The sequence below is a fragment of the Oncorhynchus clarkii genome, chromosome 33 (genome assembly GCF_045791955.1).
Source record: "Oncorhynchus clarkii lewisi isolate Uvic-CL-2024 chromosome 33, UVic_Ocla_1.0, whole genome shotgun sequence".
Taxonomy (NCBI): Eukaryota; Metazoa; Chordata; class Actinopteri; order Salmoniformes; family Salmonidae; genus Oncorhynchus; species Oncorhynchus clarkii.
Genome location: NC_092179.1, coordinates 3754816 through 3770412, shown reverse-complemented (window position 1 = coordinate 3770412; position 15597 = coordinate 3754816). Strand labels below are relative to the sequence as shown.

The 15597-nt window shown below is 42.9% G+C and overlaps 1 protein-coding gene across 2 annotated transcripts in view; it reads right to left on the bottom strand.

Annotated features, from left to right (window-relative positions):
• The window catches only part of LOC139392737 (lissencephaly-1 homolog B), a 43724-nt gene that overhangs the window by 15098 nt on the left and 13029 nt on the right, over positions 1-15597 (bottom strand). For both annotated transcript variants that reach the window (XM_071140950.1, XM_071140951.1), the window contains exons 2-5: positions 14651-14802; positions 11804-11888; positions 11586-11660; positions 6877-7083 (exon numbers count right to left, since the gene is read on the bottom strand). In XM_071140950.1, coding sequence (XP_070997051.1) covers positions 6877-7083; positions 11586-11660; positions 11804-11888; positions 14651-14682 — 399 coding nt within the window. In that variant the 5' untranslated portion in view covers positions 14683-14802. The remainder of the gene's footprint in view (positions 1-6876; positions 7084-11585; positions 11661-11803; positions 11889-14650; positions 14803-15597) is intronic.

Genomic DNA, 15597 nt, shown 5'->3' with positions numbered 1-15597 from the left:
AGGTGGTTCAACAAAGTACTGACTAAAGGGTCTGAATACTTATAAATGTAATTTCAGTTTATTTTTTATTACATTTGCTAAACATTTCTAAAAACCTGCTTTCACTTTGTCATTATGGGGTATTGTGTGTCGATTAATGAGGAAAAAATGCATTTAATAACTTTTAGAAAAAGGCTGTAATGTAACAAAATATGGAGAAAGTGAAGGGGTCTGAATACTTTCGGAATGCACTGTAGGTTTCCAGGGTCCACACAGTACCATGCCACACAAGTGAATTGGGTTTTTCAAATAAAATCAAACTTTATTTGCCACATGCGCCGAATACAACAAGTGTAGGCTTTACCGTGAAATGCTTACTTACAAGCCCTTAACCAACAGAGCAGTTCAAGAAGAAGAAAATATTTACCAAGTAGGCTAAAATAAAAAGTAATAATAAAAATTAGCACAATAAGAATAACAAGGCTATATACAGGGGTACTGGTACTGAGTCAGTGTGCAGGGGTACAGGCTAGTTGAGGTAATCTGTACATGTAGGTGGAGGCAAAGTGACTATGCATAGGTAACAAACAGCTAGTAGCAGTACCCCCTATAGCTAGTAGCAGCAGTGTACAAGAGGGATGACTGGGTGGGGGGGGGGGGGGGGGTTAATAAATTGTTCAGCAGTCTTATAGCTTGGGGGTAGATGCTGTTGAGGAGCATTTTTTTGTCCTAGACTTGGAACTCCGGTAACACTTGCCGTGTGGTAGCAGAGAAGACAGTCTATACTTTGGTTACTGGAGTCTGACAATTTTCTAGACTTTCCTTTAACACCGCCTATTATATAGGACCTGGATGGCAGGAAGCTTGGCCTCAGTGATGTACTGGGCCGTTCGCACTACCCACTGTAGCGCCTTACGGTCAGCTTCCTTCAGCTGTGTCTGTGTGTGAGAGACTTTCCATCAGTGAGCACAAAGGCTCTGGAATCCCACGTGATGAGCTGGTCACGTGGTTTGGGCAACTGCTACCATAGCTGCTTCTGCATCAAGCTTAAGGTGTATCCTGTATCTAACACAGCCTCCACTTGGGTGCCCCAAACTTCTATGGGGACTATCAGTAAGGCAAGAAACTCAGCGTGCTATGGCCATGTGTTTAGTAGGTCTACCATCTCTTATGATTGGTGGTTATTCACCTTGGCCCAGTAATCCTTATTTGAAGCCATGTCCTTTTCCACTATAGAGCAGACTTTGACAAACGTCTCAACGGTCATGACGGATCCTCTTAAACTGCTAGCAAGAGTTATTATTCAAGAGCTTTCTCGCCATCGCAGTCTCTGACATGTCCGGCTTCCATTTCAGGCACAATGCCCTGTAATCATAAGAAAAGTCCCGAATCTATCGGTCTGGATGTTGAAAAATGTTTCTTCCCCTGTTCTTCAACGTCAGTCAGGTAATCAGATGGTAAGAAAGCAAAACAGGAAAAAACGATTGAATTCTGCCCAATTGTTAACATATTTTTTTTTTAGCGACCCACCAGGTCCCGTGAGGACTATGGAAAAGCTTTGAGTACATGGAATGGGAACTTCATGATGCTCCTTTTGGTATATTACTGAGATCAGGGATGTGACAGCAGAATATTATATTAGAGGATGGGGTGCTTGTGGATTTGACTTTAGAGATCTCCTTGTCCCATTTCTCCGCTCTTCTGAGCATACATTTTACCACTGCTTGCTCCAGGTGGGCTAGTGAGTTTTTCATTGTCACTTCCATGGCCTCAAATCGTTGCTCCTCAAACTCTGAGGCTGGCCTCTCTGTTCACAGCATTCTCCAGAGTGTTTACTTGATCTTGGAATCCTTTGACAGTGTTGTTGACTCCCTCCAAATCAACTGTAGTAGTAAGTGTGGCACTTTTACCACCACCATCATCATCTTCCTCCATACTGTCAACTCACACAACAGTGATGATATATTTGAGCCACAGGATTTCAAAAGGTAACGCCAGGCCCAGGGTTGAAGGGCGGTGTACCTTGGCCTGCTTCATCTTGCCCTGGGTCAATGTCTGTTTGTACCTCTAAATGGCTACGGTCAGACCCGACACCAGCCATATTAGCAACATAACTCTCATAAAAATAAAATGAACAAGTCTCCCAGTACTGGCCACCAGTCGAAAAATCAGCTTGCATAGCAAACTATGCTATCGGAACTAGAAGCACAAGCATTTCGCTACACTCGCATTAACATCTGCTAACCATGTGTATGTGACAAATAAAATTTGATTTGATTTGATTAAAAGTTCCAAGAAACAAGGTGTTCATATGAGTGACCGAAGCAAGACAGACAAAATAAATAACGTGAGCAAAAGAAGCATATTGTCATGTAAAGTGTATAAATTCACAATCTCAATTCAATTAGACCCCAAATAAAGTTCTGAATGTCCAAGTCCCGAGCCCAACAAAAAATGGTCCCAAAGTCAATCAAATCAAAAAATGAGCAACCCCCCTTCAAAATACAAAAATATAAGTAATCCAATACAGGCACAAACTAATCGAGTCAACAGAATCAATCTCACCGGCTGGTTGAGGAAGAGGAAAATCCCACCTGGTGGAGATTTCCTTATCAAATCAAACTTTATTTGTCACACGCGCCGAATACAACAAGTGTAGACTTTACAGTCAAATGCATACTTACAAGCCCTTATCCAACAGTGCAGTTCACGAAGAGTTAAGAAAATATTTACCATTTAGACTACAATAAAAAGTAATAATAAAAAGTAACACAATAAGAATAAAAATAACGAGGCTATATACAGGGGAACTGGTACCAAGTCAATGTGCGGGGTTACAAGCTAGTTGAGGTCATTTGTACATGTAGGTGGGGGTGAATGCATAGATAATAAACAGCAAGTAGCTGCGTGTACAAAAGGGAGGGGCCAATAAATTGACCGGTGGCGGTTTTATTAATTGTTCAGCAGTCTTATGGCTTGGGGGTAGAAGCTGTTGAGGAGCCTTCTGGTCCTAGACTTGGCGCTCCGGTACCGCTTGCCGTGTGGTAGCAGAGAGAACAGTCTATGACTTGGGTGACTGGAGTCTCTGACAATTTTATGGGCTTTCTTCTGACACCGCCTATTATATATAGTTGAAGTCTGAAGTTTACATACACTTAGGTTGGAATAATTCAAACTTCTTTTTCAACAACTCCACAAATTTCTTGTCAACAAACTATAGTTTTGGCAAGTCGGTTAGGACATCAACTGTGTGCATGACAAGTCATTTTCCCAACAATTGTTTACAGACAGATTATTTCACTGTATCACAATTCCAGTGGGTCAGAAGTTCACAGACTTAAGTTGACTGTGCCTTTAAACAGCTTGGAAAATTCCAGAAAATTATGTCATGGCTTTAGAAGCTTCTGATAGGCTAATTGACATCACTTGAGTAAATTGGAGGTGCACCTGTGGACGTATTTCAAGGCCTACCTTCAAACTCAGTGCCTCTTTGTTTGACATCATGGGAAAATCTAAATAAAATCAGCCCCCAAAAATTGTAGGACCTCCACAAGTATGGTTCATCTTTGGGAGCAATTTCCAAACACCTGAAGGTACCACGTTCATCTGGGCAACCAATAGTACATAAGTATAAACACCATGGCACTACGCAGCCGTATTAATACTAGGTTTAAATGTCAGGAATTGTGAAAAACTTTCGACTTTCGACATCCCCAGGGATGTACTCGGCTGTTCACACTACCCTCTGTAGCGTAGAGCAGTTGCCATACCAGGCGGTGATGCAACTGGTCAGGATGCTCTCGGGCAGCGCAGCTGTAGAACCTTTTGAGGATCTGTGGACCCATGCCAAATCTTTTCAGTCTCCTGATGGGGAAAAGGTTTTGTCGTGCCCTCTTCATGACTGTCTTGGTAAATTTGGACCATGATAGTTCGTTGGTGATGTGGACACCAAGGAACTTGAAAAACTTTCGACCTGATCCACTACAGCCTGTTAATGTGAATGGGAGCCTGTTTTCTATGCCTTTTCCTGTAGTCCACGATCAGCTCCTTTGTCTTGCTCACATTGAGGGAGAGGTTGTGGTCCTGGCACCACAATACCAGTTCTCTGACCTCCCTATAGGCTGTCTCATCGTTGTTGGTGATCAGGCCTACCACTGTTGTGTCGTCAGAAAACTTAATGGTGTTGGAGTCGTGCTTGGCCACGCAGTCGTGGGTGAACAGGGAATACAGGAGGGGACTAAGTACACACCCTTGAGGGGCCCCAGTGTTAAGGATCAGCGAGGCAGTCGTGTTGTTGCCCACTCTTACCACCTGGGGGCAGCCCATCAGGAAGTCCAGGATACAGTTGCAGAGGGAGCTGTTTAGTCCCAGAGTCCTTAGCTTAGTGATGAGTTTCGTGGGCACTATGGTGTTGAACGCTGAGCTGTAGTCAATGAACAGCATTCTCACATAGGTGTTCCTTTTGTCCAGGTGAGAAAGGACAGTGTGGAATGCAATTGAGATTGCATCATCTGTGGATCTGTTGGGGCGGTATGCGAATTGGAGTGGGTCTAAGGTGTCTGGGATAATGCTGTTGATGTGAGCCATGACCAGTCTTTCAAAGCACGGGGCAGTAATCATTTAGGCAGGTTACCTTTACTTCCTTGGGCACAGGGACTATGGTGGTCTGCTTGAAACATGTAGGTATTACAGACTCGGTCAAGGAGAAGTTGAAAATGTCAGTGAAGACACTTGACAGTTGGGCCACGCATGCTTTGAGTACACGTCCTGGTAATCCGTCTGGCCCAGCAGCTTTTGTGAATGTTGACCTGTTTAAAAGGTTTTGTTCACATCGGCTACCGAGAGCATTATCACACAGTCTTCCAGAACAGCTGGTGCTCTCGTGCATGCTTCAGTGTTGCTTGCCTCGAGGTGAGCGTAAAAGGCATTTAGCTCGTCTGGTAGGCTTGCGTCACTGATCAGCTCGTGTCTGGGTTTCCCTCTGTAGTCCGTAATAGTTTTCAAGTCCTGCCACATCCGACGAGCATCAGAGCCGGTGTTGTAGGCTTCAACCTTAATCCTGTATTGACGCTTTGCTTGTTTGATTGTTCGTCTGAGGGCATAGTGGGATTTCTTATAAACGTTGGGTTTAGTCTCCCGCTCCTTGAAAGCGGCAGCTCTAGACTTTAGCTCAATGCTGCCTGTAATCCATGGCTTCTGGTAGGGATATGTATGTACAGTCACTGTGGGGACGACGTCGTTGATGCACTTATTGATGAAGCCTGTGACTGAGGTGGTGTACTCCTCAATGCCATTGCATGAATCCCGGAACATATTCCAGTCTGTGCTAGCAAAACAGTCCTGTAGTGTAGCATCCGCGTCATCTGAGCACTTCCGTATTGAGCGAGTCACTGGTACTCCCAGCTTTAGTTTTTGCTTGTAAGCAGGAATCAGGAGGATATAATTATGGTCAGATTTTCCAAATGGAGGGCGAGGGAGAGCTTTGTATGCATCTCTGTGTGTGGAGTAAAGGTGGTCTAGGATCTTTTTTTCTCTGGTTGCACATGTGATTTCCTAGTAAGAATTTGGTAGAACTGATTTAAGTTTGCCTGCATTAAAGTCCCCGGCCACTAGGAGTGCCGCTTTTGGGTGAGCGTTTTCTTCTTTGCTTATGGCCTTATAGAGTTGGTTGAGAGCGGTCTTAGTTCCAGCTTCGTTCTGTGGTGGTAATTAGATGGCTACAAATAATATAGATGAGAACTCTCTTGGTAGATAGTGTGGTCTACAGCTTATCATAAGGGACTCTACCTCAGGTGAGCAATACCTCAAGACTTCTTTAATATTAGACATTGCGCACCAGCTTTTATTGACAAATAGACACAAACCCCCACCCCTCGTCTTACCAGAGGTAGCGTTTCTGTTCTGCCAGTGCATGGAAAATCCCGCTAGCTCTATATTGTCCGTATCGTCGTTCAGCCAAGTCTCGGTGAAACATAAGATGTTACAGTGTTTAATGTCCCGTTGGTAGGATAATCTTAATCGTAGGTCATAAATGGTATTTTCCAATGATTGCACATTAGCAAGAAAAACATATGGCAGTGGGTGTTTACTCGCTCACCTACGGATTCTCAGAAGGCTGCCCGATCTGCGGCCCCTTTTCTTCACGCAAATGGCGGGGATCTGGGCCTGTTCCAGTGAAAGCAGGATATCCTTCTCGTCTGACTCGTTAAAGGAAAAAGTTTATTCCAGTCCGCGGTGAGTAATCGCTGTTCTGGTGTCCAGAAGTTATTTTCAGTCATCAGAGACAGTAGCAGCAACATTATGTACACAATACGTTTAAAAAAATAAGTTACACAAAACGCAAAAAAACTAACAAAATAGCACAATTGGTTGGGAGAATGTAAAACGTCAGCCATGTTCTTCGGCGCCATCTTATAACAGCTCAATGTTCATGGCATCCTCCAAAACACCCAACATATAAATGATTTGAAGTTAACAATTCACAAATGATCAACAATTATTACATGGAATGACAAATATAGGTTCTTACAGACAGGTACACACCAAACATTAGAAAATGATCCTCCATTTCTAAAATAGACATGCTGTCTTAAAGGAAAAGCCCACCAAACTGACAATGGCAGCCATCTTAGATTTGACAGTGAAAATAATGCAGTCTAAACTGGCAGATACATAATACAATAGCATGAAAATATACATTAAGTTTCACCTTGCAAGGATTTTTTAAAATCTTTAAAACCTATCATAAGTATATGTCCATGTTCCTATCACCTCATACTTGTGCAAGCATCCCAACTATGGCTCCCTGGTCCACAACTATGGCTCCCTGGTCCACATACACTTTTGCTGTACTTTTAAACCAAGAGCTTAGCAAACGATTGAAGCACACGCACACACCTTGATGGTGGCGTCCTCGGAGGAGGTGACCATGACGGAGAAGACAGGATGGAAGATGACCCGTGTGACGGGGGAGCGGTGGCCGCTCAGGGCGTATCTCTCTGGGGGACGGGGGATCCACTCCTTAGGGTCCCTCTTCTGGGCCACCGGACCCCCTAGAGTGATCTCCTCTTTGGCCTCATTCAGCTTCGACTCCAGCTCCATCACCTGGAGGAGAGAAGGGGTGGGATTGGGAAAGAGCGACGAGAGAGGTATAAAAAGAAGGAATAGTTGGAAGATAAGGGGTGGAAAAGAAGACAAGAGAAGAGAGGAATAAAGAGGGGATAGTTCAGTTGGTTGTTTATTATTCTCCAACAGTGTTGTTTCACGCATACTCCAGATATACACTGCATTCAAAGTATTCAGACCATTTCACTTTTCCATATTTTGTTAGGTTACAGCCCTATTCAAAAATGTCTTAAAATACAAAACAATGTCTTAAAATACACACAATACCCCATAATGACAAATCAAAAACAGGTTTGTAGAAATGTTTCAAATGTATTAAAAATAAAAAAAATAAAAACCTTATTTACATAAGTATTCAGACCCTTCGCTATGGGACTTTAAATTGAGCTCAGGTGCATCCTGTTTCCATTGATCATCCTTGAGCTGTTTCTACAACCTGATTGGAGACCACCTGTTGTAAATTGAATTGATTGGACATTAGTTGGAAAGGCACATACCTGTCTATATAAAGGTTGACAATGCATGTCAGAGCAAAACCATAAGGTAGAAGGAATTGTCCATAGAGCTCCGAGGCAGGATTGTATCTGGGGAAGGGTACTAAAAATGTATTGCAGCATTGAAGGTCCCCAAGAACACAGTGGCCTCCATCATTCTTAAATGGAAGAAGTTTGGAACCACAAAGACTCTTCCTAGAGCTGGCTGCCCGAGGGAGAAGGGCCTTGGTCAGGGAGGTGACCAAGAGCCGATAGTCACTGACAGAGCTCCAGAGTTCCTCTGTGGAAAACCTTCCAGAAGGACAACCATCTCTGCAGCACTCCACCAATCAGGCCTTTATGGTAAAGTGGGCAAATGGAAGCCACCCTTCAGTAAAAGGCAGATGACAGCCTGCTTAGAGTTTGCCAAGAGGCACCTAAAGGACTCTCAGACCAGAAGAAACAAGATTCTCTGGTCTGATGAAACCAAGATTGAACTCTTTGGCCTGAATGCCAAGTGTCTGAATACTTATGTGAATGTGATTTAAGTTGTACATTTTTAATACATTTGCAAATATTTCTAAAAAAAAAATGTTTTCTTTGTCATTATGGTGTATTGTGTGTAGATTGGTGAGGGGAAAATGTTATAATAAGGCTGTAACATAAAATGTGGAAAACGTCTAGGGGTCTGAATTAGGGATGCACGATATAACGGTAAGCATATAGGAATCGGCCGATATTAACTAAAAATGCCAACATCGGCATCGGCCCGATGTGTAGTTTAACGCCGATGTGCAAAACCGATGTCATTGCTGACGTGCGTACTTATATATATATATATATATATATATATATACACATACACACACACACTACCGTCCAAAAGTTTGGGGTCACTTAGAATTGTTCTTGATATCCATAAAAACGTACATGAAATGGGTTGCAAAATGAATAGGAAATATAGTAAAGACATTGACAAGGTTATAAGTAATGATTTTTAACTGAAATAATTGGGTCCTTCAAACTTTGCTTTCGTGAATGAATCCTCCATTTGCAGCAATTACAGCCTTGCAGACCTTTGGCATTCTAGTTGTCAATTTGTTGAGGTAATCTGAAGAGATTTCACCCCATGCTTCCTGAAGCACCTCCCACAAGTTGGATTGGCTTGATAGGCACTTCTTACGTACCATACGGTCAAGCTGCTTCCACAACAGCTCAATAGGGTTGAGATCCGGTGAATGTGCAGGCCACTCCATTATTGACAGAATACCAGCTGACTGCCTCTTCCCTAAATAGTTCTAGCATAGTTTGGAGCTGTGCTTTGGGCCATTGTCCTGTTGTAAGAGGAAATTGGCTCCAATTAAGAGCCGTCCACAGGGTATGGCACAGTGTTGCAAAAGGGAGTGATATCCTTCCTTCTTGTGTATAAGGTAGTCATTGTGAATATGTTAGATTACTTGTTAGATAATACTGCACTGTCGGAACTAGGAGCACAAGCATTTCGCTACACTCACATTAACATCTGCTAACCATGTGTATGTGACCAATACAATTTAATTTGATACCCTGTACAAATCTTCCACTTTACCATCACCAAAGCACCCCCAGACCATCACATTGCCTCCACCATGCTTGACAGATGGCATCAAGCACTCCTCCAGCATCTTTTCATTTTTTATGCATCTCACAAAAGTAATTTTTTGTGATCTGAACACCTCCAACTTAGAATGGTCTGTCCATAACACTTTTCTCCAATCTTCCTCTGTCCAGTGTCTTTGTTCTTTTGCCCATTTTAATATTTTCTTTTAATTGGCCAGTCTGAGATATGGCTTTTTCTTTGCAATTCTGCCTAGAAGGCCAGCATCCCGGAGTCGCCTCTTCACTGTTGACGCTGAGACTGGTGTTTTGCGGGTACTATTTAATGAAGCTGCCAGTTCAGGACTTGTGAGGCGTCTGTTTCTCAAACTAGACACTAATGTACTTGTTCTCTTGCTCAGTTGTGCACCGGGGCCTCCCACTCTTTCTATTCTGGGCAGGGCCAGTTTGCGCTGTTCTGTGAAGGGAGTCGTACACAGCGTTGTATGAGATCTTCAGTTTCTGGCAATTTTTCACATGAAATAGCCTTCATTTTTCAAAACAAGAATAGAGTGACGAGTTTCAGAAGAAAGTTCTTAGTTTCTGGCCATTTTGAGCCTGTAATCGAACCCACAAATACTGATGCTCCAGATACTCAACTAGTCTGAAGGCAAGTTTTATTGCTTCTTTAAATCAGAACAATAGTGTTCAGCTGTGCTAACATAATAGCAAAATAGTTTTCTAGTGATCAATTAGCCTTTTAAAATGATAAACTTGGATTAGCTAACAAAGTGCCATTGGAACACAGAAGTGATGGTTGCTGATAATGGGCCTCTGTACGCCTATGTAGATATTCCATTAACTACAATAGCCGTTTACAACATTAATAATGTCTACACTGCATTTCTGATCATTTTGATGTTATTTTAAAAATGGACACAAGTGACCCCACATTTTTGAACGGTAGTGTAGTTAGATGATGTAATGACGTCACGAAAAATACAGCACTACACGTGCAACACAGCATTCCAAACCTAGCCCACAATGTCTGCTGTGTGAATCTATTTTGAAGTTTCAAAGGAAGATAAAGGCCATTTGCAATGTTTGTGCTGCTATTATTTCCAGAGGGGAGAAAGTGAAATATTTCAATACCACAAACCTAATTACTCATTTGAAAGTGCATCACCCCCAGACGTTCAGCGACTACTTAGAAAAAAAGCACATTTCCAACACCTAACAAGTTAAAGTCGAGCAGTCATTTGAAAGAGTAAGAACATTTCAGCGAGACAACTCAAAAGGTGAAATCCATTAACGCCAAGATAATGAGATTCATTGCCCTTGACAATCAACTGTTCTCTGTCGTGGATGATGTTGGCTTTCGCCGACTGGTCGAGCACCTTGAGCCCCAGTACACAATACCAAGAAGGCGCTATTTTTCCAATATTACCCTACCGGAGTTACACATTCTTGTTGAAAAGCACATCCATGAGCTCCTTGCTGTGGGCGTCACTGCTATTAGCTTCATGACTAACAATTGGACCAGCGATGTCAGTCAGCCCCATGGGCATGCGGAGTCTGGCAGCACAGTTAGCCGACGAGGATCGTGTAATATGGAAAACAGTATTGCATGCTCAAGAATGTGCTGGTTCTCCTACCACTGCTGCCATTTCAATGGAATTTGAACACACTCCAAGCTCCATTCGAACAACTGACTCAAGAAATAAGCTCATCAACTGTGTCTGCAGCAGACGTGATACCGTCTGTCATGGAATGTAAACGCCTGCTCAACTACACTGCCGACACAGACCGTGGGGTTATAACTTGCAAAAGTACTCTACTTGTGGCTGTGAAAATACGATTCGGTGGCATTCTCTCTGAGCCTCTTTACTGTGTTGCCACCATACTCGATGCTCGGTACATGGACCGCTACTTCGATGCAGACACAGCTGGACAAGATGGAAACGGACACAGTGACAGTGCCCACCGAAGAAGAGGACCCACGACAGAAGAGGCGACGGACAGACAGAGCTAAAACTTTACCGCTTGACATGTATGATGAAATCCTGGTTGAGAATGAAACGACTGAACAAATGAACAGCAAAACAGCACAGCAAGTAAATTAAAGAAATAAGTTTTGACTATGTTTTACTGGTAATGGGGACATACGTAAATGCCAACAAAATAACGTTTTGGTGTGTGTGTTTTTCAACTATTTAACTTAACTAGAATGCTTAAAAAGGCAGCTAAACTGTTAAATATCAGTATCTGTTTTTTTGGCAAGGAAAATATCAGATATCGTATCAGCCAAAAATGTAATATCTGTGCATCCCTAGTCTGAACATTGCATTTGGAAAGTATTCACACATACAAGTCACAGTCAACTGACATACACATCAAATACCATAACACCACAAACGTGACGTCAACAATCACCTTCTTCTGTAATCTGATGACAGAGGTCCATTTCTTTTCCAAAAGACCAGCGTACTTCTTATCTAACTCCTCATTCTGTGGAAGAAAGGGAGGGGAGACAGAAATGGAAATATGAGAGAATGATCTCTAGGTTTAAAATTGTTGTGAGGAAATAAAATAATAGGTTAGTGTTGCAAATCGGGAATGTGTGGGGTTAGTTAGTGTGTGTGTGCTCTTACCATATCTAATTCAGCCTCTTTCTTGAAGGTGGAGTAGGCTTCCTCATAGCCATTGGAGCGTAGGTAGTCTGCTATAGCTCGGTTTCTAACACACAGAGACAGAGAGAGAGACAGAGACAGAGAGAATTTGAACGCAGTGGCTGTACAGACACATGCTACACATAACGTCAGGGCTCAGGTTCTCCGCTTCACAGCGCTGTATAAGTTTTGACTGACAGCCATTATAAAGTTGAGCAACACGCGTGACAAAATGCCTCCATCCCCCTCGCTAATTGGGCTACTCTGAGTGAGGGAAACATTGAGTATTATAACACTGCTTTGATGTCACAGAAGAAAACCACACACCCTTGAGTCCAAATGTGCACTACACATTTTCATTATCAAATATTTATTACTGCCATGTTTGATCCACAGTTACAAAGATGACATGCGTGACACCCTGCGTTGTCCTGAAAGAATGAGCCTGTTTGTCATATTGTGAAGAACATCTGCTGTGGAACACGCACTTGAAAGCACTCATGATTGGCAACAGATATATCAGCAGTTCTACCTTAAGAGAAATCTCAGTTCCACCTTAAGGCAGAAAGAGACCACACCCTGTCTGTCTGGCAGAAGCTGTGCTGCAGTGAAAGTGGGTGTGTGTGCTCGAGTGTGAAGTCCAGTGATATGTTTCCTCTAGGAAAACGACACTGAGAATTGAATCACAGATGGTGTGTTTATGGTTGTCATGGAAACATGGCGACACTCAGGAGAAGCAGATCGACCAACACGACCAAAACCGCATGCGCGCACACAGAGTTGTATGTCTGAGTGGCAGCCTGGTTCCATTCTCTGATGAGGGCTACATTTTCTATGAGCAGCAACAAAAAATCTCTGACATCATCAGCACTCCTCAAATGGCTGTTGGATAATTGTAATATGTGTGAGTGTCGGAGAGAGGGAGAGAATGGGAGTGTGAGTGTGTGCGCACAATTTTTTCAGAGAAAATGTGGTATGTGTGTCACATTTACATAAGTATTCAGACCCTTTACTCCGTGCTTTGTTGAAGCACATTTGGCAGCGATTATAACCATGAATCTTCTTGTTATGACGCTACAAGCTTGGCACACTTGTATTTGGAGAGTATCTCCCAGTCTTCTCTGCATATCCTCTCAAGCTCTGTCAGGTTGGATGGGGAGCGTTGCTGCACAGCTATTTTCAGGTCTCTCCAGAGATGTTCGATCGGGTTCAAGCCCGGGCTCTGGCTGGGCCACTCAAGGACATTCAGAGACTTGTCCCGAAGCCACTCCTGTGTTGTCTTGGCTGTGTGCTTAGGGTCTTTGTCTTGTTGGAAGGTGAACCTTGACCCCCAGTCTGAGGTCCTGAGAAGGTTTTCATCAAGGACTTTGCTCTGTTCATCTTTCCCTCGATCCTGATCAAGTATTTTTCACTGTGTGCCTAAATTTCTTTGTGTGCGCCTACTTTTTTTTATTACTTCGAACACCTTGCAAAAAAGGGTAAGCGTAGAGCCCTGGGGATACAGAGTTCTAAAAAACAGCCTGCAGTTCCCCGGTTAACATTATCCTTCATGGCTTCAATGAGAGGGAGCTGTCATTCTCCCCTGGTTTTACAAGAAAATACATTTTAATATCATAGCACATCTTGCCCTCCGGTCAGCCCTGACAACCATATGCTATTTTCCCCACTTCAAATGAGCCTACAGGCGTGTACAAACCGAGGGTCCACAAGACCTGACACAGATCAAGGCAAAAAAACACAAAATAAATAAATAATAATAATCTGAAATCAGTTTTATGATGGCAAACAGCAGACTTTTCACTGTTTTTAGCGTAGGCTACTGTTGCCCCAAAACTCCCCGAATATTACCCTAAAAATATGTTTGCATTGTTTGCTGTGGCCTTTTTAAGCATAATTCTGATTGGTCAAGAGACTAGAGCAAATATTTTCAACTATCCGGATATCCCCCAAAAAATAATGATATTATTTAAATAGTGAAATAATTTCAAATGCCCATCTAAGGGTGTTTTCTCACGTGTTCGCTTTCAGCAAATTTTTGTGAACTCATGTGCAGTTCGCTTAAAAAGGAACTCAAACCCCCTCAAAAGAGCCCCTGAAGCAAACCGAGACCACCTCCGGTTCCCTTTTTAGGACAATGTTAATGCAAAGCTCCCCAAGCTTGCATGTCATAATTCCCACACCAGCCACTAGAGTACTGCAACACCGGTTACTCTGCCATAAACCCTCACATTGGTGCCACAAAAGAGAGAACTCAAAAAAACCTCTGTTCGCTTCACATCGGGGGCTCTTTTGAGGGGTCTGAGATCCTTTGGAGTGTTCAAACTGCACAAAAAAAAATCAAGCAAACCGCACTAAGTAAAAACATTATCTGAAAGGAACCAAGTGTGAAAACATCCTAATACACACCCAAAAAAATTGGGGCTGGGAATTGCCTGGGACCTCACAAAATTATGTGTATACGATATGTATTGCGATTTGATACTGAGATTTTATTGCAATCTGATGTTCCAAACATATTGCTCACTATATTCCTGCTGCAGAGAGAAAAAAAAGAGCATGACAAAATTTGTTTTGAGCAGTCAAGGAAATAGGTGCGGAAAAGATGTTGCTGCACTTTTTAAAAAGATTGAGAACAAACCATAGGATGAAAAATATCAGCGTTTTGGCAAATGTACAGCCAGCTATCGCTAGCTAATGCTACCTAGCATTACAAATCGATACTTTGAGTCAAAGTATCAATGTAATATCGCCAAAACTAATATTGCGATATGTAACTATCGATCCCCTCCCACCCATATCACTAGTGTGTGTGTGCGCGCGTGTACTTACAGTTCGTCTCGTTGTCTCTGTGACAGCACCATGTTGGCTGTAGTGGCTGCTCTCTCCCTCTGAGGGAGGCGGGTGGGACAGGGTGAGATGGTGTAGGGGGGTTCTCAGGTCCCTCGGTCAGTCGTTCAGACTTCAACCCTCAGAAACTATAACTGGTATTCCACAAAAGACAGACAGACAGAGAGAGAGAGAGGGAGAGAGAGACAAAGAGACACAGAAAGAGAGAGAGAGGCAGCCAGAAAACACGGGGGAGAAAAGCAAAACAGAGGTAGAGGGAGAGTGGAAGAGAAAGACAAAAATTTACTGTTGACGGAAAAACAATTACAGATAAGAAATGAACACGGTACACAAACAATGACTGATATCTTCCATTCTGCCTAATGGCAAGGCTCACTACTCCTTTCAGTCTGGACTGACAGGTGTGGAACAGGTTTAGGCTAATAGAGCTATATAAACTCAACAAAAAAAGAAACGTCTCTTTTTCAGGACCCTGTCTTTCAAAGATAATTCATAAAAATCCAAATAACTTCACAGATCTTCATTGTAAAGGGTTTAAACACTGATGGTTCAATGAACCATAAACAATTAATGAACATGCACCTGCGGAACGGTTGTTAAGACACTAACAGCTTACAGACAGTAGGCAATTAAGGTCACAGTTCTGAAAACTTAGGACACTAAAGAGGCCTTTCTACTGACTCTGGAAAACCCAAAAGAAAGATGCCCAGGGTCCCTGCTCATGTGTGTGAACGTGCCTTAGCTATGCTGCAAGGAGGGATGAGGACTGCAGATGTGGCTAGGTCAATACATTCTAAGAAATGTCAGTACTGTGAGACGCCGAATACAAGGCTAAAGGGAGATGTGGTAGACCACGTGCATCAAAAACCTGCACAGGATCAGTACATCCGAACATCACACCTGTGGGACAGGTACAGGATGGCAACAAC